This window comes from Pelecanus crispus, chromosome 5 (assembly GCF_030463565.1).
Source record: "Pelecanus crispus isolate bPelCri1 chromosome 5, bPelCri1.pri, whole genome shotgun sequence".
Taxonomy (NCBI): Eukaryota; Metazoa; Chordata; class Aves; order Pelecaniformes; family Pelecanidae; genus Pelecanus; species Pelecanus crispus.
The window spans coordinates 29,575,197-29,600,378 of NC_134647.1; the positions used below are offsets into that span (position 1 = coordinate 29,575,197).

Below are 25,182 nucleotides of genomic sequence, written 5' to 3' on the forward strand. Positions count from 1 at the left end.
GTAGCAGCGGGGCATTGCAAAGAAAAGGCAGTGGCAGATCTTGGGCGCACCCTTCTCTGCTGGCTCCTACCAGCCCCTGCCCACCAGCAGTGCTGGGATACCTTCCCTTGGAGCTACCACAAAACACTATTAAAACTTCTCCCCAAATATCCCTAGATGCTACAATACCTTGTAAAAGCCCTAATCCTCTGGCTAAGCGGAGAGGTATTCAGCCCCTTGCCAAAAGCACCCCAACCTGGCAGGAACAGACTTTCATGTGACCATAAAATCCACTTCAGGGCCAAAATTGTAACTGCTGCAGGAAACTGTGTGGAAACAGATGAAAAAGTAACTGTTAACCTTATAATGAAAAATCCATACTATAGCAATCACGGAGAAAGAGTGAAAGATTTCATGGGCCAGTTACAGTAAAAATAAGAAATTTCACACTTTGTTGCATTAATTGAAAAGCATGTAAAACCACCAATAACATTATTTCATAGTATTAATAATGATTATTCAGTGTTCAAAGTTATTTAATGATGAATCCAAATGCAAACAAAATTAGTATGACCAGATCATAATCTATTTTTAAAAATACAAATGAGCTGTTGAAAAAGCAAGCAAAAGAAATCAGCATGTGTGTGTTTGTTTGTTTGCTTTTTTCCTTATGGAATTAGTGGGTGTATTTCATTCCCAAAGCCTAGCAGAGGGCAAAAAGAGCATTTTGCCATCCATTTAATACAAGTTCTAGAGGGGTGAGAAGCTGTTCGTAATGCCAACATGAAAACTTCCCCTCTGTGTTTGTAAATATGTGCACAGACAACAGCAAAGGCTAGTGTGTGTAGGCTTTAACTGTCGAGTTTTTCGGGGTAATGTTCTCATCACAGGGAGAAATCACAGAGATTTTCAAACCTCAAGGAAAACCAAATTTAGCTGCTTTGGGGAGGTGACAGATATGCACTGATGCTTCCCAAACTTTGACCAGGGTAGCTGGCTTTGAGATTTCTGAAAACCAGGCCCCTCCTGTGTGAGATTAAAGAAGAGAAACTAAGGAGCATGATGTCAATGGATAACACTAAACAGTATTTGCTTAAATTGCCATGTCCCTTAATTACTGCTTAAATATAACAAAACTAAATCATCTGTAAGATTTTATTTTTGATCCTTATTGATCTCTGCATTGTGTGTAAACATGTTGGGGCAAAATAATTACAGCTGAAAAATATTTATTATTAAACAGTGTGTCTTATTTTAAATATCAATATTATGGCCTCTGGCATTAGCTTTGCATTGACTAGAACCATAAGGGTTGTTTTTTCTGGTTTTTAAACAGATCCAGCGCTCAGTAAATACTTAATATTTTCTAAACAGATCCAATCTTGGTTTATTTTTAGAAAATCCCTTTGGGTTTGCATGTAGCTAACAAGAACATTACTTGCACTTTACCCCCAAATTGCAGATTCCCCTTTCTCATGCCAATTAAATGATAGCAAAGGTAGAATTTCGTTTACCTCAAATGTAACATTTAATAAAATGGACAGTAGGTTACTTTGTGGAATATCATTCTGTTTTCTTTTTTTTCCCCCTCTCTTCCCAAGTGTTTGGTTGTGGTCCCTTGCCTCCTCTGCTGTGTGACAGTACTTGAGCTGGCTGCCTTAAGCCTTGCAGAAGATGACTTAGGGCAGGTTTGTCCCCAGCAGACACATGGTGAGTCAGCAGCGTGGGAACCTCTGCAAAGGAAGTTTTGGAAGAGTCCATGACAAACCCGGTTCCTATTTGAAGCCAGTGACTTCAGTAGGAAACGATTTTCTTCCCTAGTGAAGGAAAGATGAGTTTATTACTGGAACAAGGGGGAAAGCTGTCGGTAAAAGTATTTATGTCTTGGATCTATTTATTTACAGCTGTGGGATTCTGTAGCTGGTGTATTAGGTACTTGCTAGTCCTATGGGTGCAATAACTCAAGAAAGCGCTGAATGTGCAGCTACAGATAGATGTCAGGCTATGGACTGGTGCCCAATAGGTTAGAAAAGTGAACTGTTTATTTAGGTCCTGAAAAGTCCTCCGGTACCTACCAGACACGGCTGAGGTTTCTCTCCTTTTGTCCACCCCTGTGCTTATGTGCTTTGCTGAAGCCAACCACACTTACTAACCAAGAGAAATACAGTACTGCTGCAGAGCCATCCGGTTGGTGAAGGGTTAATTTCTTCTGTCCAGCTCAGAACCTTCAAAATAGTATTCTTCCCTGCATGGCCAGGAGTCTGTGTTGCAGCTTTAAATCAAGCCCTGGGCATTGCACGCCCATTAAGCATGGCATAACCACTGGAGATGGGACATTACATGGTGACCCGACGCTCCCCACATCTTCCATAAAACGTGAGGCTGTTCAGGGATGTGCCTGGCTTGGGCGGCCTCTTCAGCATTGCCTGCACTGGCTGCCAGCTCAGGCTGAAAGGCTGCGGGGAGGGGCAGGTGGGGTCAGGGTGGGCTTAACGGAGGAGAGGCTGAGTGTAAACTGTTGAGCAGATGAGAGAGTTTGTCTTGCCTACTAGCTCTGTGTTCACACAGGGAAAGTCAGAGCTGGGTTCCCAGCAGGCACTAGTGGCAGGGAGAAGCCGCAGCAGTAAGTGGCAGGCAGAGGAAACTCGGGGCACAGCGCCAGGCACTCGGAGAGGCTCTGGAAAATCTTTTCCTGTTTGCCACGCAGCCAAGCTTAGGCGGCCTGAGCTTGTTGCCTTAGCTGGTGGAAAACTGAGAAATCCCTTAGGAGGAAGGGTGTGATAAAATGACTAAGGGTTTTACACAAAGGCTGGCAAGGTGTGACCAGAACGCATATATTAATGCAAGGGATGTCAAATTCTCATCTGTTCCACCTGTGAATCCCCACTGAGGTCAGTATGCGAAGGCCTAAATGACAGGAATATCTGAAAACCGCTTGCAGTTTAATTACTGTCAAAAAGCTCTAAGAAGAATTTGAGTGGCTGAGGAGTTATGCAGTCTGAATATATATCACCAGAGTAAAATCCCATTAGAAGTAGATGAAACTACAAGAAGGTAATAGCTGGACTACCGAATAAAACCCTATTCAAAGACTGATGTAATGTATTTTTCCACTGCAGGGCAGGAGTGAAACTTCGAGCTATCGTTTAAAGAGAGAAAGAAACTCCGGCCCTCAGGGCTGCAGTTGGAATGATAGTTAAAAAAGATCATTAAAGAAAAATCCCTCTTGAAGACTTTGATGTCTATTGATGCAAGATGCTATTTGTTCTCCTACTGAAGACAGACCTGAAAGACTCTGCAATTACTAATAAATCACTTGCAATACTGAGCAATTACCAACAATGCGATCATAAACGAGTGCAATAACTAAATAATTGTACACTTGTTAGGAGAATACGTTATTTGGCACCTTGGAAAGAAAGGGGAAGGAGGTGAGAATACAAGAGACAGGATATTGGATACCACACAAATAGCAACAAAATACACTTTGCAGCCAGAATGCTGAGTAGTTTGTACATGCTCAGGGCCAAATCCCAGCCCTAGAGAATATCAGGGAAAAATTTTAATAGGAAGGTTAATCTGTTATTCAAAACACTGAATATGATGGCTGGAAAAGGTCTCTTCTGCCTACTGGCCATGTTCCATCCAAAACCAGCCCTGAGAGCACCAACTATCTCAGTAGTACTTGTTTTATTGCTCATCCTAATGATAATAGGCTGCCACCTCAACTCCAGCCCCAGTTGAGGGTGAGGAGCTCAGAGGAGAGCACGGCACTGCAGAGTCAGAAAGGCATGTCCGTGCTGGTTACTGTGGCCCAGCTGGAGCCAGAGGAAGTGGATTCCCACATTTTGAGAGGCAGCTCAAATCCCTGTTGATGTGTGGAGGCCACCCTTTCCATACCTGGTAGTGAAGGGATTGGGAGTGCTTGGGCTGTAGGAGTTCTGCACTGGGGTAAAAAAAGAGCAAGTGGGGTGGGAAGAAAAATGGCGAGTGGGAAGCTGAGGTTTCATCAGCAGAAGCTGATTATGATGATAGTGAGAACACTGCTGTTGTTTAGATTTCTTCCTCAATGGTTCTGGGATTATTCCAGAAACATCTGGAGAAAACATCTGCATAAATGAATTGCTTCTTGGAAGGAAAGGTGTGTATCAGTTACCACAAGTCAGACTGATATGCCGTTGGCTTGGCTCACTGGTGTTCAGCTGTTGCCTTAGGTGTGAAAGCTGGAATACAGTGGAAAAGAATGAAGATTTTGAAATACTGTTGGGAAATACTGTGAAGTGCTGCAGAAGCGGAAAGCACACTATGTACCGTATACACTAAAGAAAAATATCCATCATTGAGGTGATCAAGAAATCATAGCTGGAGGATTTTGAATATGTACAGGATTAGGGACCATCTGGAAAAAGGATCATGTGAGGGAGCGTCCGTGGTACAACATTAAAGGAAAGGCGGGGTGCTTAGCATGCCTGACCCAGATAGCTTTGTAAGCACCATCTACATAAGCAGAGTACAATTTACGGAGCTGTCTAGAGACTCTGATATTCCTGCAAAGCACAATGCCATTCCTGGAACATCAAGAAATCCTTTTCAATAGCAATGGCAAAGTACGAGGGGAAGGCAAATAAGAGTAGACTAGGACTACTAGGTGAGCCCAGACGCCAGTAACCAAGTGTTTATGCTCCCTTCCTCCTCCTCCTGAACAAAGGAGAGAAGTGCTCTGCTCTAATCCTCCTTCTGGCACCCATTTTAAGTAAATCCTTTGTGGTCAAGGCTGGGGAACAGCCACTTATACACCCTCCTCCTTCAGCTGCTGAAGGTAATGCAGCTGGCAGCAGGCACAGCATCTCTTCCCACTGAGTCCTCTCTCCCCTCCCTGCTATGTTGCTAGAGAGATTGATTTGCGATCTCAGGGACAAAAATCCTCTCGTTCTCTAAGTTCCCCCCAGGCTGCTCTGGCCTGGGAGCCCACAGCTTTTCCAGGTTTAGAGCAAATCCTTCAGCTTTGGGGAATGAATAGGTAAAAACTTTTAGCATCTGTAGCTCATATTACTGGACAGTATAAAATAGCCTGGAAGGAAGGAAGAGAGAAGGCAAAAGAAAGTAAACAGAAAACTGAGAATTGGTGAGAATCTTTTTAAAAATCTGCACCTTCACCTGTGATGTAAATGGTCTTTTCATGGATTTTGTGCTAAAATAGACATTTTAAAATAACATATATTAATTAAAATTATATATACTGGCCAGGTTACAGCAAATAGAGCTGTTGCTGTTAGCAGACACAAACAATGGCTGCAAACAGAACAACTAATGAAACCCAAAGTAAAAGAAATCAGTGCTGAAAGCTAGAAGTAAACAGAATCTGGAAATGACACACTATTAAATAGAAACTGGTGGTGGCCCTTGAAAACTTGCTTTTTTTCTGTCAGATAATCAAAGGCCATATTGTGCCTTTAGGCACAGCTTGGAGCAAGGAGAGATGAATAAATTGCATTGCTACAGGAGTAGCCTTAGGGGGGAAGAACAGAGAGTCAGCGTAACCTCCCAGCTGCTCAGATCAGCAAGCAAATGTAGTCCTCTGCTGTGCAGCAGCTGCAGGCCATCTTCAGGAGCTAGCAGCACTCTCCTGAGGAAGGGTGGCAGTGTCCGGCCTCGTGGTCGGGAGGGCAAATCACCACTGCAAAGCTGTCACATGGTATGGACATGTGCTCTAAAATATATATTTAATACACAATGCTCTGTATCAGAACTAATTTGACAGACCCCAGGTTCTTACCCTGAATCTCCTCACTCAGTGGTGTAGTAAAAGGGCAGGACCTTCATTTTCTTCTCTAGCTCAAGAGGAGAATTCCTCATGTACAACTGCTAAAGATTTTTGCCCAAAAATCTCAGTGAGGAAAAAGTTAAGCCTGACTGATTTTCAGGGCAGCCTATGTGCTTCTGCATAACCTCAATTTACCATGTACCCTGTTCATATGCTGAGCTACCTGGACATGAGCAAGATCATCATGGTGGCTCAGACCAAATCCCCGGCGACAGTACACAGCCGGCTTTAATAAAGAAACCTCCAGTTCATAATTTAGCCTTACTATGGAGAAGCAGGGAGAGCCCAGGGCTGGGCAGGCTCTCTACTGTCTGAGTGCCTGATAACAATTGCTAACACAAGACATCTCTTCCACAAAGTACTACGTCTTTCCGTGCTGTTGCAGAGCAGAAGGGCACCTTGTTCCCTTCCTGGATGTCCTGGGGAAACATCCTGCCATCCTGGCACAGAGGTTGATCCTGGCCAAGGTCCACCACAGATGGAACAAGAATGAAACTCTGATGAAGTGATAAATGGGACCTTAGTGTTGGTCATGGACCACAAAATCACCCTTCATACAAAATGAGGTTGAGGTTGGAGTGAAAGCAGACTTTAGCAGTCAAAGTGAAAACAACAGTAAGTTTTTTTGAGGTATGAGAACAAAAATTTAAAAAAAAAAATCTGGGATTATATCCACCTATGCTTTTAAGTTAGCTTCAAAAGGCTTTTCTCTCTCTCTCTTTCTGTAAGTCCTAATGATTGTATCACTAAGGTGTTTACATAACTTTGTGGCCGGGGACCATTTTAAAGAAATCTTTAAACATGTAGCTTTTATACATATATCTCCCCTGGGGCTCTATTTAGATTTTCCTGCCCCTCTGGATTTCTCTAAACATACCTTTGGTTTTTTTGAGGGACTAATTTCTGCACCTGCCAAACATTTAAGAATGTTAATATCCTTTGGACCTATTTAGACTGAGCCATCTCCTGCCCACACTGTAAACAGAGCTTGTTATCAACAGCTCTTACTGTTAATTAACTGTAAACAAATCATTATCCGATTGTGAGCAAAACATTCCTTTCCACACTGCAGGGTGGAGTTGGGCCCTCAGTGTTCAGCTCTTGTGGACTCAGCCTTTTCTTTTACAGGCATGCATACATTGACAGGTATACCTGATGCCAGTACAACCTGGGAGGATGCATAGGTTGTTACTGTACAGGTTGTTGCTGCCCAGCTGGCTGCCCCAGCTGATGAGGGGGCTCTGCCAGCCCTCCCTCACCTTTCCTGGAACTGCAGCAAGCAGAAGGGACCCTTTCTCATCTGAAGGGGGAAGGAGAGATGTGATTCCACCTAGACTGACTGAAACCGGATTTCTCCCATCTGGTTCCACACTTATTTTGATATTGCAGGGGGTATAGTAGTGGCTCTTCAAGCACGCTCTTCTTTCAGATCCTTATAGAACATAGATATTAAAAAAAATTCTTTGTTGAGCTAAATCAATATAATTATATGAGCAGAAAGAAGATCCAAGGTGAACTAAGGGTGGCATCGTAAATGGAAACTGAGAATCATCTTGCTTTGCAAGTCTATCTCACAATTGCTTTATTTATTATTTCAACCTTAAATTAGGTTCAGATGAAACTTTTGCAAGAATCTGATTTTTTATCGATTGTAAACGGGGGGGGGGGGGGTGTTATATTGTATTTTAAAAAATTCTACTGCAGTTCCCAAGAATGTTTGTTAGTTTGCTTTCCCTTTATTCACCAACATTGTACCACTGAGACTTGGCAGTGAAAGTGGTTTTATTGATTTTCATTATCCAAGCTGGGAGAAATGCAAAATATAAACAGCAGGAATTATGACCTTTTTGCCTTTAGTAATTGAAGGGTTTACTGGTAACAACATTCAGTAAGTAGGAAACAAATATATTTTACTGTGTTAACAGGAAAAAAGTTTGAAAAATCACAAATCAGATCTCCAGGGATTATGAGATTGATTTAAATGATAAAGTTTTTTCTTTTCATCTGGTTCAATGTCATCCCCAAATCCATTCCAGTCTGAAGCCCAGGAACAAAACATACCTGTAATAATAACCTCTTAATGTTCTTTTAGGACTTTTGGAATGGACCTGAACTCAGATTGACAGTATTCCTTTTACATGGTTTATTAATGGTAGAAAAGAGGCTGAGCCAATAGCACTCTAAGAGCATCTTCTTTGGCAGCCCTGGTTACTGATGTCAAATAGTTAAATGCCTGACGGGTGATAGTGCAGGAAAGAGGCACTGCTCAGAGCCAAAAATTAAAGGTCAAAGCTTGTGTTGTCTTGTTAGCAGCAAAACTAGGAAAAATTCCTTTGTATTTTTAGGCAAATTGTTTAACCAGTCCGTGTCTGCTGGCACAATACTTGCGAATCTTCACTGACATTTGCTGACTGTTTTGGTATCTTTAGATAAAGCGTCATAGATATAAAGGCAAAGTACTGATTATCCTTCTTGCAATTTCCAGTTATAACAGAGAAACTGTAAGAGCCATTCGGCTTAGAAAAATATGAATTCAGAAGTCTTAAATTCTAGTCCCCTGGCTGGTGCTGTGCTAATGCGATACCACTGTGGGAAAGGGGCAGGAGGGAGGGCAGGGATGCTAGTGCGGCTGCATTACTGCTACAGTATCTGTACAGCAGGAGACTCCTAGCAGTACCAAGGTACTGCTTGGTAAGGTACTTGGTAGGTAAGGCATGGAGATGTAACCACATTGCTGCCCTGCAAAATGGCACAGATGAGACAGAAACCCTACACTTTTATGCGGAGGGCTGATCTAGCACAAGTGATGATGGTATAAAGTGAGCTTATACCTGGTCAGCACCTTGTGTTGGGGCTGCAGAGTTTCTGATTTGGTGCTCAGGAGTTTGGGATCTGAGTGGATGGTCCTGCCAGCCTGCAGCCTGCGTGGAGAAGAGCCAGAGGGGATGCCAGAGTACAAAACAACACGAAAAGTGCAATAGATAGGCAGTCCTTTGGGCGAATGTGCTAATACAACAGCTTATTGTGGTTGATGGGCTCATTATTGGGGCCAGTCTTGTTTAATATCTTTACCGATGATCTGGATGAGGGGATTGAGTGTACCCTCAGTAAGTTTGAAGAAGACACCAAGTTGGGCAGGAGTGTTGATCTGCTTGAGGGTAGAAAGGTTCTACAGAGGGATCTGGTCAGGCTGGATCAATGGGCCGAGGCCAGTTGTATGAGGTTTAACAAGGCCAAGTGCCGGGTCCTGCACTTGGGTCACAACAACCCCATGCAATGCTACAGGCTTGGGGAAAAGTGGCTGGAAAGCTGCTGGGCAGAAAAGGACCTGGGGCTGTCAGTTGATAGCTGGCTGAACATGAGCCAGCAGTGTGCCCAGGTGGCCAAGAAGGCCAACAGCATCCTGGCTTGTGTCAGGAATAGTGTGGCCAGCATGACTAGGGAAGTGATTGTCCCCCTGTACTCGGCGCTGGTAAGGCTGCACCTCGAATACTGTGTCTAGTTTTGGGCCCCTCGCTACAAGAAAGACATTGAGGTGCTGGAACGTGTCCAGAGAAGGGCAACAAGGCTGGTGAAGGGTCTGGAGCACAGGCCTTATGAGGAGCGGCTGAGGGAACTGGGGTTGTTTAGCCTGGAGAAGAGGCTGAGGGGAGACCTTATTGCTCTCTACAACTACCTGAAAGGAGGTTGTAGTGAGGTGGGTGTCAGTCTCTTGTCCCAAGTAGTTAGTGATAGGACAAGAGGAAATGGCCTCAAGTTGCAGCAGGGGAGGTTTAGATTGGATATTAAGAACAATTTCTTCATCAAAAGTGTTGTCAAGCATTGGAATGGGCTGCCCAGGGAAGTGGTTGAGTTGCCATCCCTGGAGGCATTTAAAAGACCTGTAGATGTGGTGCTTAGGGACATGGTTTAGTGGTGGACTTGGCAGTGTTAGGTTTACAGTTGGACTCAATGATCTGAAAGGTCTTTTCCAACCTAAACGATTCTATGATTCTATGAAAGTGGAGGTCTTGTCCATTCCCCTTCCTACTCCCACCTGTGTGCTCTAGCTCTCCACCCTGCTCTGGGATGTGTCAGACCCTTCCCTGAGCAGCCTTAGCTTGCAACAAAGAAGAAAACAACCCTTTTCTTTTTTCTGTGTTAGTTTTCTACCAGACTGATGAGCTGAAATGGCTCTTGGAGATACCCAAGAAGCATCAGGTGGGAAAGGGCGATGGGAGGGGGGGAAGACAACAGCAGTAGCCTTCAGTGACAATGAGCTGTTAAATCTGCTGATCCCCTCTCATGAAACTGATACATGAATGTTATGAATATTATCTCATGGATATGCATATGTATGTATGTCTGAAACTTTTATAACTAGGCTGCCTGCCAAGCACTGTAAGCCGGTATAAACCAAAAGAAAAAGGCTGCTGTCTTGCTGTGCCATGCCCCCCCTTGGGCCAGCACAGGCTTTAAACCCCATTATGGAACCAAGTTCTGATTTCTCCTGATTTTCTGGTTTCTGCAGAACTGATTTGGCTGAAAGCTAATCTGGCAAAAAAATTAATTTCCACAGCATCTCATTGCACAGACCTACAACTGTGCATGCTGGCACACGAACAGGAATGGATGGGAACAAACAGCTGGGGCAGGGAGGGAGCAGAAGTCCTCCTCTGGTGGGCAAAGCCAGTTTACGCTGCTTACAGCATTAGCTGGATGATGATCTCCTTAGAATGAAATATGGTTTAGATTTCTGTAAAAGAACCAAGCAGGCAGCCTCCCTTCAATGGACAACAGTACAGTAAAAACAAGACCTCATTATTAGTCAGTTTTAAAAGTTGCATTTTATTCTAAGTAAGTTTAAAGTGGGCATAAGGATGGTATTGATGACCTGGTTCTTAAAAGTTTTGTGTGCCCAACAAAAAGAGGTGTATGTGACTCTGTAGATGCTTTGGGGTTTGGAAGCCTTCAGCTCTCAAGGGCTCGTGGGGTATTTTTTTTTCCAGGAAAGTATTTTTTTGTCATAATTCCTGATGATTCCATACAGGAGCAAATGGTGTAGAGACCTGATAAGTAAAAATTACCTTCAGCTCTCTTTCATCCTATTGCAACACAGGCTGCAATTTCTTAAGAAGAAGTGTTTTATGGGAATTCCAGTTCAACACTCTTGGTCCTCCCGTACTTGACTTCTCAGCTGTGCCAATATGGCAGCTTTTCTTGCCACACTGTTAGCTGCACCGGAGGAACTTACTTTTGGAAAAAAGTGCTGTGTCCTTCTTGCACCCTGCCCCAAGAAGAAAATTATCATGGCCAGCTCTCTGGGTTTCTGTTCAGAAAGTTCTGCAGACTGAAGTCCCAGAGATAGTAACAGGTAAAACCTTGCTATGTAGGTGTTAATTGTTACCAGATGGCTTCAAAGACTTTCAGACTGTTTCAGCATAAACAAATGTGTAGTGCACCCAGAACACAATAACATCTTACTTGCAATACCATGCATAACCTTCAAACAAACACTATCAGACAGTAAACACACTGGTGATTCCTCTGCAACTTTTCCTCCCTCCCCCTTGTTGATGTGTGATAACCAAAGACAATCTCAGTTTCTGTGAGATACTTAGCATGCACATTTAAAGAAGATCTTTTATTTTCTTCCTGTCTGAAATAACTTGTAGATCCTTATAGTGTAACCATAGACACTTTGAAACCTGCTGCTTATGCTTCAGGTATGGAGTTGGGGCCAAACTGGTTTCAATTTTTTCCAGATGTATCAGCTGGTCTAACACAAGACACTGGCTCTGTCAACAAGCTCCATCCAGCTCCAGTGCATATCACCTGCACTTTTCAGAACCTGAGGGGAAAAAAAAAAAAAAAAATCATACCATGTTTTTTTCCTGAATGTGTCAGACCTTGCTCATAAACGTGGGGGCAGGGGGAGGGAGAGAGGAACAGGGAGAGAGGGGGGAAGGGAGAGAGAAACAGAGAGAGAGAAGCCTCTATGTTCACAGTCAATTATTAACCTAACCCCCCCTGTGCTCTGTAGCCAAAGCCATATAATCGCAGGGACCCGGGCTTCCCACCAGCGTGTCAGCAGCTGAGACAGAGGAGTGCCTTGAGCTCCTCCCGCCTCCCGCTCCCACTGACTCAGCTCTGAGGCTGCTGTGTGGGACTGCTCCCCCCTACCATTTCTCAAGAGCAAAGGAAGGCGTGAGGAGCTGTTGCCTCCCTGCCCCAGGTACCCCTGCTGCTCCCTTCTTACAAACTCAGCTTACGGAATCACTAGGAGTTGTACTAAGCCTTCCCTTTTCCCCTCCTTGATTATTTTTCATGTGAATCATTTCCGTAGCCCAGCTGACCTGCTGGTCCCTCCAGCAGTTGGGAGGAATAATGATTTAGTGCGGATGAATGCTTAACAGCGGTGCTGACCCACGAGAAACTCTTGGGCCCTGCTCTGCTGCTGGGAGCCAGTGCTGCGCTGGCTTGGGGCTGAGCCGGCGGTGACCCAGCGCCGGGTCTGGGGCGGCCACGTGGGCTGAGTGCAGGGAACCTTTCACTGCCCCTCGCACATCCAGCACTGCCCTACCTGCCCGGGGGATGTTTCTGGCCTGCTACCTTACCCACTGTGTTTCCTGAAGAAACGGAATATTCTTGTTCCTTTGCATTGCTTCTTTGCTCCGGCGGGGGAAAAAAAAGTCTTTTTTTCCTGGTTCAAAACATATGGGATGCACATTTGTGCCCTTGCACATGCTAACACACGTACACACCCAGGGAAAGCAGTTCTATATATGGTTTAATAGATTATTTCTCTGTGATTTGCTCTGAAATGCTGCGGGCTGGTGGCAGACACGTCTGGATTTGAAAAGGAAAGGAGGAACTGTTTACCACTGCAGCAGTCCCACACAGCCCGTGCCTGCTCCTAAGGAACCAGCATAAACTTCCCGCTTGCTGGAGTCTGTGTGGCTCTATCCCCATGTCATCCCAAAACTTCACTATTCACTTTAACCTCCAGCTTAGGCTGTTTTGGCCCGCTTCCACTGCAGCTACTCTGGTACTATCATTTGGTTATGTTATACAGCACGGGGTGTGGACTGCCCTTTTGAATGCTAATCTGAGTTGGTGGGGCATTTATTTTTACTGCAGCAATAGTCCCCTTGTGCTGTATGATGTCATGCTGTGGTTTAGAGATATTTGTATATTGCCTTTGCTTTGCTTTGTGGTGATTTTCAGTTGTACACATCTCCTTGTGTAGATGGTCTGTTAGGATCGTAATGGTATCGGGCTGTCTCATGTACTTGCACTACGTTGTACGTGATCTGGCGGTAGGTAAGATTCAGTGGCACTACTCGGTACCATGTGGTACCAAAAAATGTACTTTGCAGAGTAGCGGGTGTCTGGAGAGCGCTGCAGAGCCCGAGGTCCCATCATGCAGGTTGTGCGGCTTTGCTATACCACCTGTTGAAGCGTATGGGCTGTTGCTGCATCGGGCTGATGTGTTTCTGCGTGTGTCGCTGTACGGCGCAGAGCAGATGTGGCGCTTGGGAGTGCCTGCAAGTTGCCGTGTGGTGTGGCAAGGTGCGTGTGATGTCTCGGGTCACCGTCTCGGTAGGTCAGGGATGAGCAGCACGTAGCTGTGCATGTGTGCGTGTTTCACTGCTTGGCAGGGCAAGGGCCGTGCCACGGCCCTGGTCATTGCACCGTGGTGTGGGGCGTGGGTTACTGTGCATTGCTTCCAGGCGTATTTTGCGTGACCAAGGGCCTGCTGTGCGTGCGCGCCCTGCGCTCCGTCAGGAGGCTGTGCAGCGAGCGGTGCCCTGTGCCTACAGTGGTACAAACCAGTGCTGTGCGGGAGGGCTGTCGGGCCTGCCAGGGCACGCCAGCATCATTCCCTCGCAGAGCCGCGCGTTACAGCGTGATGCCCCTGGAACGGGCTGTCACGATTCAGCATTTCATGCCGGTCACGGCCCGCCAGGACTGGGCAGAGTGCTGCTGCGGGGCTGCAGCCCGCGTGCCCCGCTCTGCACAGCGCGGGGGGTGCGTGGCCACCCGTCCCCAGGCTGCCCAGGGAGGGCGCAGAGTTGCCCCGCTGTGCACGGCGTGGGCTGTGCGGGGCAGCGCGCCCCACGGGGCCCGCGGCGGGCTGACCCGCGGGGCGCCGCGGCCCCCCTAACCCCGGCGCGGCCACGGCCTGCCCCGCACCGCCCGGCCCTGCCGCGCCCCGGGCGAGCGGCGCCGCCGCCCCCGGCCGCCCCGCCGCGCCCCCCGCCGTACGGGGCCGCCCCGCCCGGCCCGGCCCGGCCCGCGCCTCCCCGGAGAGCCGGGCGGGGCGGGGCGGGCACAGCGGCCCGCCGCGGCGGAAGGAGGCCGCCGGCCGCGGCCTCGCTCCCGGCGCTGCCCGCGCGCGGTGAGGCGCAGCCCCCGGGGCTCCGCGCGCACCTGCCGGCCCGCCCCCGCCGCGCCGCGGGGCTGGGGACAGGCACCTGCCGGCGCCGCCCGGCCTCCCGCACCTGCGCCGCCCCCCCGGCCGGGCCGGGCCGGGCCGCGCGGCGGCGGCGGCGGCGGGCGCCGTTTCTCGGCGGGCAGGGCATGGCGGTGCGCTGAGATGAAAGTGACCGTGTGCTTCGGGCGGACGGGGATCGTGGTGCCCTGCAAGGACGGGCAGCTCCGCGTGCGGGACCTGACCCAGCAGGCCCTGCAGCGCTACCGCAAGGCCCAGGAGAAGGTGAGGGCGCGGGCCCGCGCCTGCCCGCTCGGGGGGCCGGGCCGTGTGCGGGAGCCGGCCTGGGGGGTGAGGGGCGGCCGGGAGCCGGGGAGCCGGCCGGCGGGGACGGGGGACGGGGGGCGGCCGGGGGGCGGGTGACGGCCGGCGCGAGGGGCAGCGGCGGGTAACGGCCGGCGCGAGGGCTGCCCTGGGGGAAGGCCCAGGGCTGGCGCGAGGGGCGGCCGGGGGTCGGGTAACGGCCGGCGGCGGGGCTGCGCTGGGCTGGGCTGCGCTGGGCGGGAGGGAGGGAGGGAGGGGGGGCGGCGGCGGCGCTGAGGGGTGGGCTGCCAGGCCCCGCGGCCGTGGGCCCCACGGGGCATGGTCCTGGTGGCGCCCGTCCCGCGTGGGCCCGTGCTGTGAATCCCCCTGCCAGACACTGTGTGTGAACAGCTGATGCTGGCGGCCTGAGAGCGTGTTCCGCTCAGTTAACAAGCTGGGGTGGCTTATTTTGCGTGTTTTAAGGTTTCTTGTGTTATTGCTGTGCATGTTGACTAACAAACTTGATACAGACACAAACAGAACTTATGTTATTGCCATTAAAGCTTGTGTTTTTTGGCATCAGCTGCTCTGTGTGGTGCTATCTGCACGGGTAGGTGACTTCCTTTACATGAAAGGAGCTGGAGTTTTTCTTAGGTTGTACCTAATTGAGCATAAAAATACTTTTTTCTTTTTCCTCCAAGAGGCAGGTGCTGAAGGCTAATGGGGTACTGTTTTAATATTGATGAAAGGCCTAGTGTTGCATATACTGCTTTGTGAAAGAGATTCCATTTACAAGCCCTGAATTAAGGGCTTGCAGGATTGTCCGTCTTTCTAAGACGTCTGAATAAAAAGTAGAGCCAATGGCTTATGGGATCTATGTCGTTCCCTGTGCTGGTTTCTTCTGTGCCCAATCAATTGTTTGATATGCTCAATGCAAAACTGGAAGTAAAATTCTTGTTCTTGCAGGTTTATTTTGAGAGAAACTTGCTACTGATACGTTAAATCCATCATGAACAGCTGATACTGCTCCGTGGTAGAGGTTATGGTGGGCACCATGCTAGTCTTTCTGAGCAAGTGTAGTGCTTTAACCTGCCTTAAGATACATAGAGCTTGATAAATATTTTGTATGAAAAATCTTTTTCCTAAAGAATATTGCATGTGTGTAATAACTGCAAAATGTTTATAGAATTCTTGGTGCTGTTACAGCGAACAATCAATGAGATCTTTTGCACTGAAGTACGGTTCAGAGTACTAAAATAGGCATATTGTCTCTGTTCAACAGAGGGGTTTATCAGAGACAGAATTACTTTCAGCTGAGTTGAACTTAGAAATTTAAAATTTGATTTCAGTTTTGATTTGTTCTTGTGATGACATTGGAATTAGTCTCATGATGATGGCTGAAAGGTGGCCTACAAAGCTTTTGTATAAATGCTTCAAATGCCTTTCCTTCTCTCCTTTATTTTTTTAAATTCCTTTAGAAAGGAGTAAAAGGCTGTCTGCATTTCTAGGTAGGACCCTGACTGATCTAGAAGGCTCAATAAGCAATTTATAGGAGAGAAATTCCAACAACTTGAGAAAGGTTCAGATAAATGCCGCCAGACATTTAAGATGTACTACAGTCCAATTAGTTTGTCATGATTTTGTACCCAATTTGTATTTAGGTAATATTTAAAGAAAATTATTTGTATGCTAAATAGTCATCTCCTGCGCCTGCTTCAGTGTGAGGTCAAAGTCATCCAGCTTTCTCTATAGGACAGCCAGAGGCCAGAGTTCACATTTCTGACTTTGTTGTATTACCTTTGCAAATAAAACTTTTTTCCTGGCTATTTCCTTATAGAAGTCCTGAGTTCCCTGTTCTGCATCATAGATGGATAAAGTGGATACAGGCCATTTTGTTCAAAAATTGCTGATCACCTTGAGTAACGGTAATTCAGAGCTTGTACAAGGACGTGTAAAGAGGCAGGGTGTGGGAAGCAACCTAAGGATCTGAAAAATACAGAACAGGTTTTCATTCAAGTCACTAAAGAAAGTTTTATGACTTCTGCACCCTCGCTCCCTCTGTTCACTGGAAATTTAAACAATTCTCTTGGAGTGCTTTGATTAGGTAGTTTTCAGTCTACATGATTTGCAGTGGAACTAGTCAAAAATAGGTAAAATTCCTCTTATTTTGTCAAGCATCACTCGGAGTTAGTGTTCTTTCCTGAGATTGGTAAAATAGATCATACAGAAATCACAATTAATTTTATTACCTTGTGGAGAGTTTTTGTCCAATCTAACACGGATGGATTGGGTGTTTTACCATTTTCCTTCTATCGGCTCTTTCTAAAATGAACTTCCTTTACAAAAATGTAGAATCTTACAGAAAATGGGAGTATCTCAAGGTAATCAGCAGCTAAAATCTGTGAGGTGTGAGCACGTAAACAGGTTTATGTTAAAGATAACTGAGGATTTGTTTTTCTTTTCAAAATATTTAGAATGTTTGGAATACTTCCTGTGGCAGAATGCTGCTGTTTCTGTTGGCATGTTAAGTGTTCTTGGTGTAACTTTTTTTCAAGTGTTAAAATCTTTTAAAAGAACAAAGTGGCAAATGGTATTGATAAAGTGCCTAAAGTATTTGGAGAAGGGAGGAATATTGATGCAAGGAATATCTTTCATAGTTGCAGAATGGAAAATTAAAAAGGTAGCTAGGATACAAGCTTTGGGAAATTTTTGTTAGTTATGATACTGTCAAATACCACAAAAATGTGCGTGAGAGGCTCTGTATTTTGGGAGTTGTTCTGGAAGCCTAGTTTTGCTGTTACACTGCAGTCACTTGTCTGGTGAAGGGGAAGATATGAGATTAGAATATTAATTCATGTATATTGTAAAAATATTTGAATTTCTGTGTATAAAAATAGCAAAATTTTCAACTGGTTTAAAGTACTCAGCACTTCTTTATACTTGTAATGAGAGGAACGTTGATGCAGTAAATGACTAAGCCTCTCATTTCTGTGAGACTTGGTAAATAGCTGAGAACTCTGCAGGCAGTTGCTTATTGTAGCCTGCTGCATTTTCTTAGCGAGTTTAATTTGGTTTCTTAGCTGGGCTGCATTGCCAAGTCTTGGTGATGAAGGCTCAATTGCTCTGTTAACTGAAACAAAATACTGGGCCATTGTTTCATCTGAAAAATCAGACAGTGATTATTTTTTGATGGTACTGAGCTTAGTGGTGGGTTTTAGAGGTACTGTTGCAGTTCTGAATGGGTAGATCTTGTCTGATTCACTGGAGGCTACAAATAACTGTCGACTTATGAACTATTGTCTGTATTACAGTATCAACTGAGATATGTCTGTGCTCTGGCATTTCATGATGTGAATAGTCTTAGATGTTTAACAAAACGTTTTGTTCATCAGCTGCTTTGTCAGAACTGTAAATATATTTTTGGGGAAGTGACTGTCACCTCAGGGAATTACTTGTGTTTCAGTGAAATGAAGTTTGGTGGAACTTTTTTGTTTTTGTTTTTTGATTTGCTTTTGTTGCTCTTTAGTAATGCGTGTGTAAGGCTTCCTGCTGACAGGTAGATACAGTAGTATTAATGATTTCTTATTGTCAGCCCAGTCCCTTAGTATTTCTTGTAACTTGGTGGTTTTGGTGCCTTGGGGAGCACTTGCATATTATCTGTTGTATTTAGGATTTTTTGCTTGAGTGAGAGCAGATGTACTGCAAAATACTTGGGTTGCTGTGCCTGTTATTACTGTGTTTGCTTCTCTGTGGCTATAAGGCATAGCCCTTGGATGCAAGACAAGGTACCTTGTTGATTGTTTTCCAGTGAATTGCGAGAGACCTTTTGTTTGGTTTTTTTCCTCAGTATGTGGATGAGAGAGGGAGAAAGAGGGGTTCTGGGTCAGCACTGAAGGGTTCCATATGCTCTTGTGTTGTTGTCTGGGTCTGCGTGGTCCTGTTGAAAGCAATTCCTCAATGCATACAAGGCTAAATGCATTCAAGCTAAACGCACCCTTGCGCTCATACTTGTACCCTTTGAAATGCTGCTCCCCCCAAGTAGGAAGGAATACTTGAATTGCCAGCTTTGCAGTGAAGCCCTTGGTTCAGCTGGAGATGGTAGTTTGCTAACTGAAAGGCCTTTTTCATGCTGTTGGTACAGAAAGTGATGTATGCCTAGGGAAAACAATGGCTATGAGACTAGCAAGTGAAATCCAGAAGGACTTTTCTTTAAGCTGCAGTGAAACTTGTCCCAGGAAAAATGTATGAAAACACTTTGCTGCTTCAGATGTTCTTTATCTCTCTGGAGGAGCCAGAGATGGGGAAGTGGTGTTTATTATCTGTGTATCAATTTACTCATGTTTGCATGTGTGGCACTTACCTAGATGACTTGCTTGAACTGACTACTTTGGCTGTCTGAAGTCTTGGTTGTAGAAGCCAGTTGAATAGGTGGGATGGGGAAGCCATGTAGCAAAATTAATAAGCACTGCAATTTGTCATTTAAATACCAGTTTAAAATTTGTAATTTTAAGCGCAGTTAAGTTCTTGAGTGGCTCACTTTCACAGTCTTTTTGGGCCTCCCTTTGGGAATGCTGACACAGACAATCAAGTATTAGTTGAACTATTTTACAGGGACTTGATCTCCAGTTGTTACAGGCATTGGAGTGTGTGTTTCCACTGATGAGAACATACAGAAGCCAGCAGTTGATTCTGGAATGGTAATGGTAGTTTTAATTGGCAGTCAGACTGAGTAGGAAGCAATAATATAGTGCCTAAGTTGATTCGAGAATGGTGCATTTTTGATTAGAGTGAAAATAGTGGGTTGTTTGGGTTGCACTGGCCATCTTCCCCAGATTAGATGCATTTAAAGAGCTAATGCTGCAGGTTGACTGTCTATATCAGTTGCTGATTTGTACTAATAAAATTCTTTTCCCCTTTCTTTCTGTTCTTGCTTGCCCCACAACATGACAATTAGTTTTCTGGAGTTATTATTGCTGTTGTAAATCAGCCAGCAAGCAGCAGCAGTACTAAATGTTCTTTTAGTTTCTCTAAAAACATTGGGGCTAGGGAAAATGACAATTTATTTTGACTCCAAACTCGATGCTTACAAAAAATGTTTGCAAAAATGTAACAGATTTCTTCAGAATATATATGTGGAAAGTTTTGAAAGAAATTCTTTGTTATGAACATTTTTCTGTTTTGGGCAAATTGTAAGTATTTAGTTCTTTATAAAGGCAGAATAATACAGTTGTATTTGTGTGGCACTTTAGTCTTGGACCTGGTCTCTATTTTTTGTTTTTGTTTTTTTTTTTTTCCCTATCCCAGTTTGTCTTAGAAAGTTTGTTTTATTTCGTGCTCTAATAGGGATGGGGTTAATCCATAATCTTTGTTTTACCAAAACTAAGCTCTGTTTTTAAGTACTTTTTTGCTAGGAAATGTTTTAGCTATTCATTTCTGTATCTGTCTTAGTATTGCTCAATCAGCAGTTGAGCATGTTAGCAAGTTTTTACATTGTCTTGGAAACTGATGTGTTTCAATGAACAGCTTAATTATCACTTCTGCATTCAGTCTTCAGGTTTGTCCACTATGATATCATACTGAAAAAGGAGACTATAACTTGATATGCTGCTTTTCCACTACTGTTGTGTGAGTTGATGGGTAACTGATTGATGTATAGCAAGACAGACGGTGTAAGTAGGGGGAGTAAAGAAAAGGGAAGGAGACAAATTATTTCAAGAATTCTATATAAAACAAACTCTGTTATTTACTTAATAACGCTGGTGGTGATATTTCATTGAGACTGGAAATAGCTTTCAAGTGGCAGAATTTTGGGTCTCAGAATTTTCAGGATCACTTTTACAGGGATCCTGAAAATATTGGGAGTTAAAAAGTGCCTGCCTTGTTATCACTTTTGCATAAAATTGCTGCTGCTGTGCTGCATCATAGCCACTAGTGTTGATGTAATGAAATTTTGGTAGAGTTCCAGTCTTCTCTTTCTAACAGGTGTTTATAATCCAAACAGAAAAACTGCCATTGGACTTGGTCAGACTTGCCATACAAAATGTCTTATAGGACATTATGTGCTTATGTAACCTGAACAACAGATTTTTTGATCCCTTTGTTCTTTTTAAGAAGTAGACTACTGCCAGTAAGTTGGGCTTTTGGCTGAATATTGTTACCTGATGTTTCAGGGGAGCTCAGGTGAAGGGTAGAGCTGGATAGAACTGGTGGAAATTCAGTAGGCAAAATAAGAATAACTCATCCTGGAAATACTGCAGGTCAGACTTCAGTGTATGTGATAAGACAGGGTTTTCATTTTTTTGTCTCCCAGATTATCAACTTCTGAGTAGTATTCAGTTGTTATCACTTGAGAGATGCCAAAGATTTTGTAACAACTGAGTGTTAAAACAGTCATAGAAGGAAGCCATTGAAGAGCAGTACAGAATTCTCAGTAGTGTCTGCTTCCTATTGCTCTTTGCACAGTTGACGGTGAACTCTGAGTAGTCTTGTATGAATTTGTGAAGAAGCAATTTAAACCCCAAATGATATTTTTTTGTGTATATATCTCCAGCTTGGGAAGCACCATGTAGTATGATGGTTAAAAGAAAATTCCTTCTTGCATGGGATGGAACCGGGAGGTGGTTTTGCTTGCTGCATAAAATGCAGCTTTCATTTTTTTTTTCTTAAGTGTTTGAAAATGGAGGGTTGTGTTCTATTGGTATTTTCTTAAAAACTTAATGTTTTTGTTTTTAACAGATAGAGTTATTTGGGAATAATGGTTCATGTTATGTGACTATACTTCCCTCCTTACTTGTTCAGTATGATAGGTCAGTTGAATCGCACCATGCTGTGCAGAGTCTCGCATCCTGCTACTGAAGCGGCAGATTTCCTCCCCTGTTGAGCAGAACATTCTTTAGGCTTTTCTGATGATGCTGATGTCACAACTGCAGCTTTCCTAGGCGTGAAGACCTATTGCTTCATTATTGAAAACTCCCTCTAGCCCCCTATTAAGATGCCTGTGTTTCATCCTTAATGAATATGATAACACTAAAGGTCTTGAGCAATTAGTATGGATGAAAACAGATTCTGCTTTGTATTTTTATATTTCATTCTTGAGTCTTGCTTATGCATAAAGATGTATGCATTTTATGTCAGGCAGCCGACTAAAACAGAAATGATGGGCTCATGTGAATGACTTGTTGATAGAAATCGGCTTCATGATTCCACTGACCAGATAGTGTCCTAGACACATTGGTAAACTGAGAAAGCTGGTTAATATGAAAAAATTAGAAAATCAGCATGCTAGAAGAACTTTTGGAAAAGAAGTCTATGCAGTACTTGCGTAGTATCTTCCTTAATAAAAGCATTGTTTGTTCCCCTCAGGTTATATGTTGCTGTGCTAGTTCTAAAGTCTTATCATCAGTACTTTATTTCTTATATAGGATTACTTTGATCACTTATTTGTAAAGAAAACTTTGTATTGTGAGAAACTACTGATTGCACTGGATAGGACTTTTTTGGACTGTTACCTCACGTTAAAGAGGAAGTATGTAAGACTTGATTCTGTAAATGTGTTTTTCTTATGCCTAGTGATTGTGCTGTAGACACCTCTATTAAGTGAACTGTTGTAATGTTTTAATATCATCAAAATCTGTCGTACTTTCCAGTGTAAACCTGTGTTTTTTACGCCACCATTGCATCCATTCAGAACTGATGGCTTTGCTTTGTTGTGGCAGGTGCTGTAGCACTACTCCAGTGCTTAGATTTGCTCTTGGGAATGCTCCTGAATTGGGAGGCTTAGACAAGTTGCTCATTGGTTTCATGAGAATGCACTGGCAGCATTTATTGCCACAGTGAGACCTCTTACTTCAATGCATTTTTTTATTGGTTGTTACATGTATGAAAAAGAAAACTACAGAATGCTTGAATGAATATGCTTCTTACAGCTGGTAATAAGGATACCATTTGTATGAATAGTAGATAGGGAGGAAAGTGAATGATTGTAGTCTAACAGATTGATATTTGGAATCATAGAATTCAATCTGATGGGTAGAAGCTAACAGCTGGCTCTGGGCTCTTTTTTTTTTTTCTGGCTAGGGATTCGACCTCAGAGATGAGGCTCCATTGAGCCAAATGGGTTTGCAGTCCAGCTTATCTGATAGAATGTTTTCCAGATTCCCAACAAAGTACTAGCTATCGGTGAATCTTAACATGCACCCTCCCTATTATTTTCCTTTACAAAATGCAGTAATTTCTCAATCAGTACAAGAAAATGGAGTGCTTAGACTAAAGGAGAATTTGATACAATCCAAAGCAGCCGAGACCTGCATTCCTGGAAAATTGAGTGGCTTTGTTTTTTTCTTTGACTAATCAGTTCCTCTGTTCATCTCTCTTCCCTAAAACCTTAGAAGATCTTCAGATTGTTACAGAAGATACTATCTCATTCTCATCAATCCCTCAACAGCTGAGCTGATCTTTATTGGCAAACCTGAATATCTAAGTTATAGATACTCTGAGAGGAGAAAAAATTATATAATCATCTCCTGTTTCTTTTAATTTGGGTGTCAGTGTACAGGTCAACTAAGAGTAGTTCCAGCTCCAAAGAGGTTAGAATCCAGCAGGTCTCTGTTTGGACCTTAGAAGGAGAGACAAGTCATAACTCCTGAGGGAGTAATCCCCTGTGTGTGGTGGATTTGTCCTGTGTCTGAACTCTGGAATGGACCTTGAGCACCCACCTGTAGACCATCCTACAGTTGAGGATTATTTATTTTAATTTGGGCATGGATTTATGCCTTCCCATTACCTGTGAAAGGAGGTGGTAAAGTAGTTAGTGACAGTTCCCTGAAAGCTGCCATTACAAGGGTCTGTCCTTCCAGTAAGTAGACAGGTGATCTTCAGCTGCTACAGAAAGTGACTGGTTGAAAAGATGCATGTGCTGCGCTGCAGCTGTTCTCTTAGCTGGTGTGCCTGTGGGGCAGGCAGACTTAAATTAAACGTATCTCTATAAATTTTGGTGATGTCCATATAGACGTAGCTCCTTATTTATGTTTCTCCTCAGACTAGAAGTTTGGAGGGCATATAGTCTTTCCTAGCATTTTTTTCTTTTTTTGTTAGTCTTGCAGTGCTAGATACCTATTAATAGTGATAAGGCCAGAATTCCATGTAGAGGGTTCGGGGTATAATTCTACCATTTGTCTATGTTTTAAGGAGTCTGTCTACTACTGAATGTAGGTACCATTCACTTCAGTTCCTGTAGGTCAGGCATTTTTTGTTGAATTCAGTTTAGTGGCACCATTTGCCTGCTGTGACCTTTGCCTAAACTGACTATGATAATTTTTTAAATAATCCTGTGATACTCATTTGGTGATGAATTTGATGGATAGTATTTTGAGTGTTATAAAGCTTTTCACTAACATTGTCTGCTTGCCAACTTTTTTTTATTTCTGAGCACAAGCCAGAAGTGAAACCAGACTGCAAACTTCAGCCTTAAGACTTTGCTGTTAGTGGAAGTGTTGGCTGTAGACTGATTTGGATACAGACCTTTTGTTAAGTGATGAGTTTTATGATTAAGGAATATAGTATGTGACCTGGAACTCTACTTAACTAACTTTTTCCTCCATAGCTTGTCAGAATTGCATGTGCTGTCTAATCCTGCAGCTCCTGCCCTAGAAGTCAGTTGCAGCATGTTTTTCCTGGGGATCCCTGGTTGAGCAGCAATTGAAATTCTCGTTCTGCCAGCTGTAACCTTTTCTATAACGCTTTCTTAACTAGTTCAGTAAGGATTTTGATGGAGGGTTCTCATCTCGGAATTTTTGTTGGATTTATCCTAGATGCTAAACACCACAAAGGTAGGACAGAAGTACAGTAGGGCAGAAGTAGGGGAAGGAATAAACAAGACTACTTGTGGCAGTGTGTCTGTAGCTCTTCTAGAAGTAGAAGTAATTCAGGGGTTCTGCAAATCTGATCAAGGTGAGGTTGCTGTTTTGCAGCCTTGAAAGGCTTAGTCATACCTTTTCCCTTTCATGGGTAGTAAGACCTATGCAGTTGTGTAAAGAAAAATGTTCCTCAGTCTATCCAGGACAAAACCAAGTGGGTAACTTCCTCTGATCCTCTAGCCTGTGTCATGCTTTGTCATCGGTAAATTGGATTATCATACTGCATCTCACCTGTACACTTTTTAATTGAAGCAATCTTCTGCTTTTAAAATAAATAATGTCTTCATGTCTTCCATTCACTACTTAGTCATTTCTTTAAAGAAATAACCTTATTATGTTAGTTTTTACTTGAACTGTTAGTAGTCTACATGAAAGCCTGTATGGAAACCAAAAGTCATACAGGAAGTTTTTTTGCTGAGTAGAGGCTCCAGGGGGCTTGCATTTAGAAAAAAAGTACCAGTATTTGTTAAGCTTGCAAGAAAAAATGAGGCAAATACATTATTGCATCAATCAAATGTCTGTATATAGAGAACTCTATGAAGATGCAGTTTACCTCCAAACCACATTTCTTCCACTCACATCAAGTTAAAAAGTTGTTGGCTATAACAATGATTTTTGTTAAGGTATAATGTTTTTTTCTAATAAATAAAATAATTGGTTACAGTAAGGGGTTGTCAGCAATCTATTGGAATATATTTACAAGCTGGTTTATTCATACTGGGTAAGGATTTCTAAATTTGAGGAAATAT

The 25,182-nt window shown here is 43.9% G+C and overlaps 1 protein-coding gene across 1 annotated transcript in view; it reads left to right on the plus strand.

The window, feature by feature from the left end:
• Positions 1-14,381: 14,381 nt before the first annotated feature.
• PARD3B (par-3 family cell polarity regulator beta) overlaps positions 14,382-25,182 on the plus strand; it is a 426,026-nt gene continuing 415,225 nt past the window's right edge. Inside the window, exon 1 of the mRNA XM_075710482.1 lies at positions 14,382-14,501. Within this exon, the coding sequence (XP_075566597.1) occupies positions 14,382-14,501 (120 nt within the window). The remainder of the gene's footprint in view (positions 14,502-25,182) is intronic.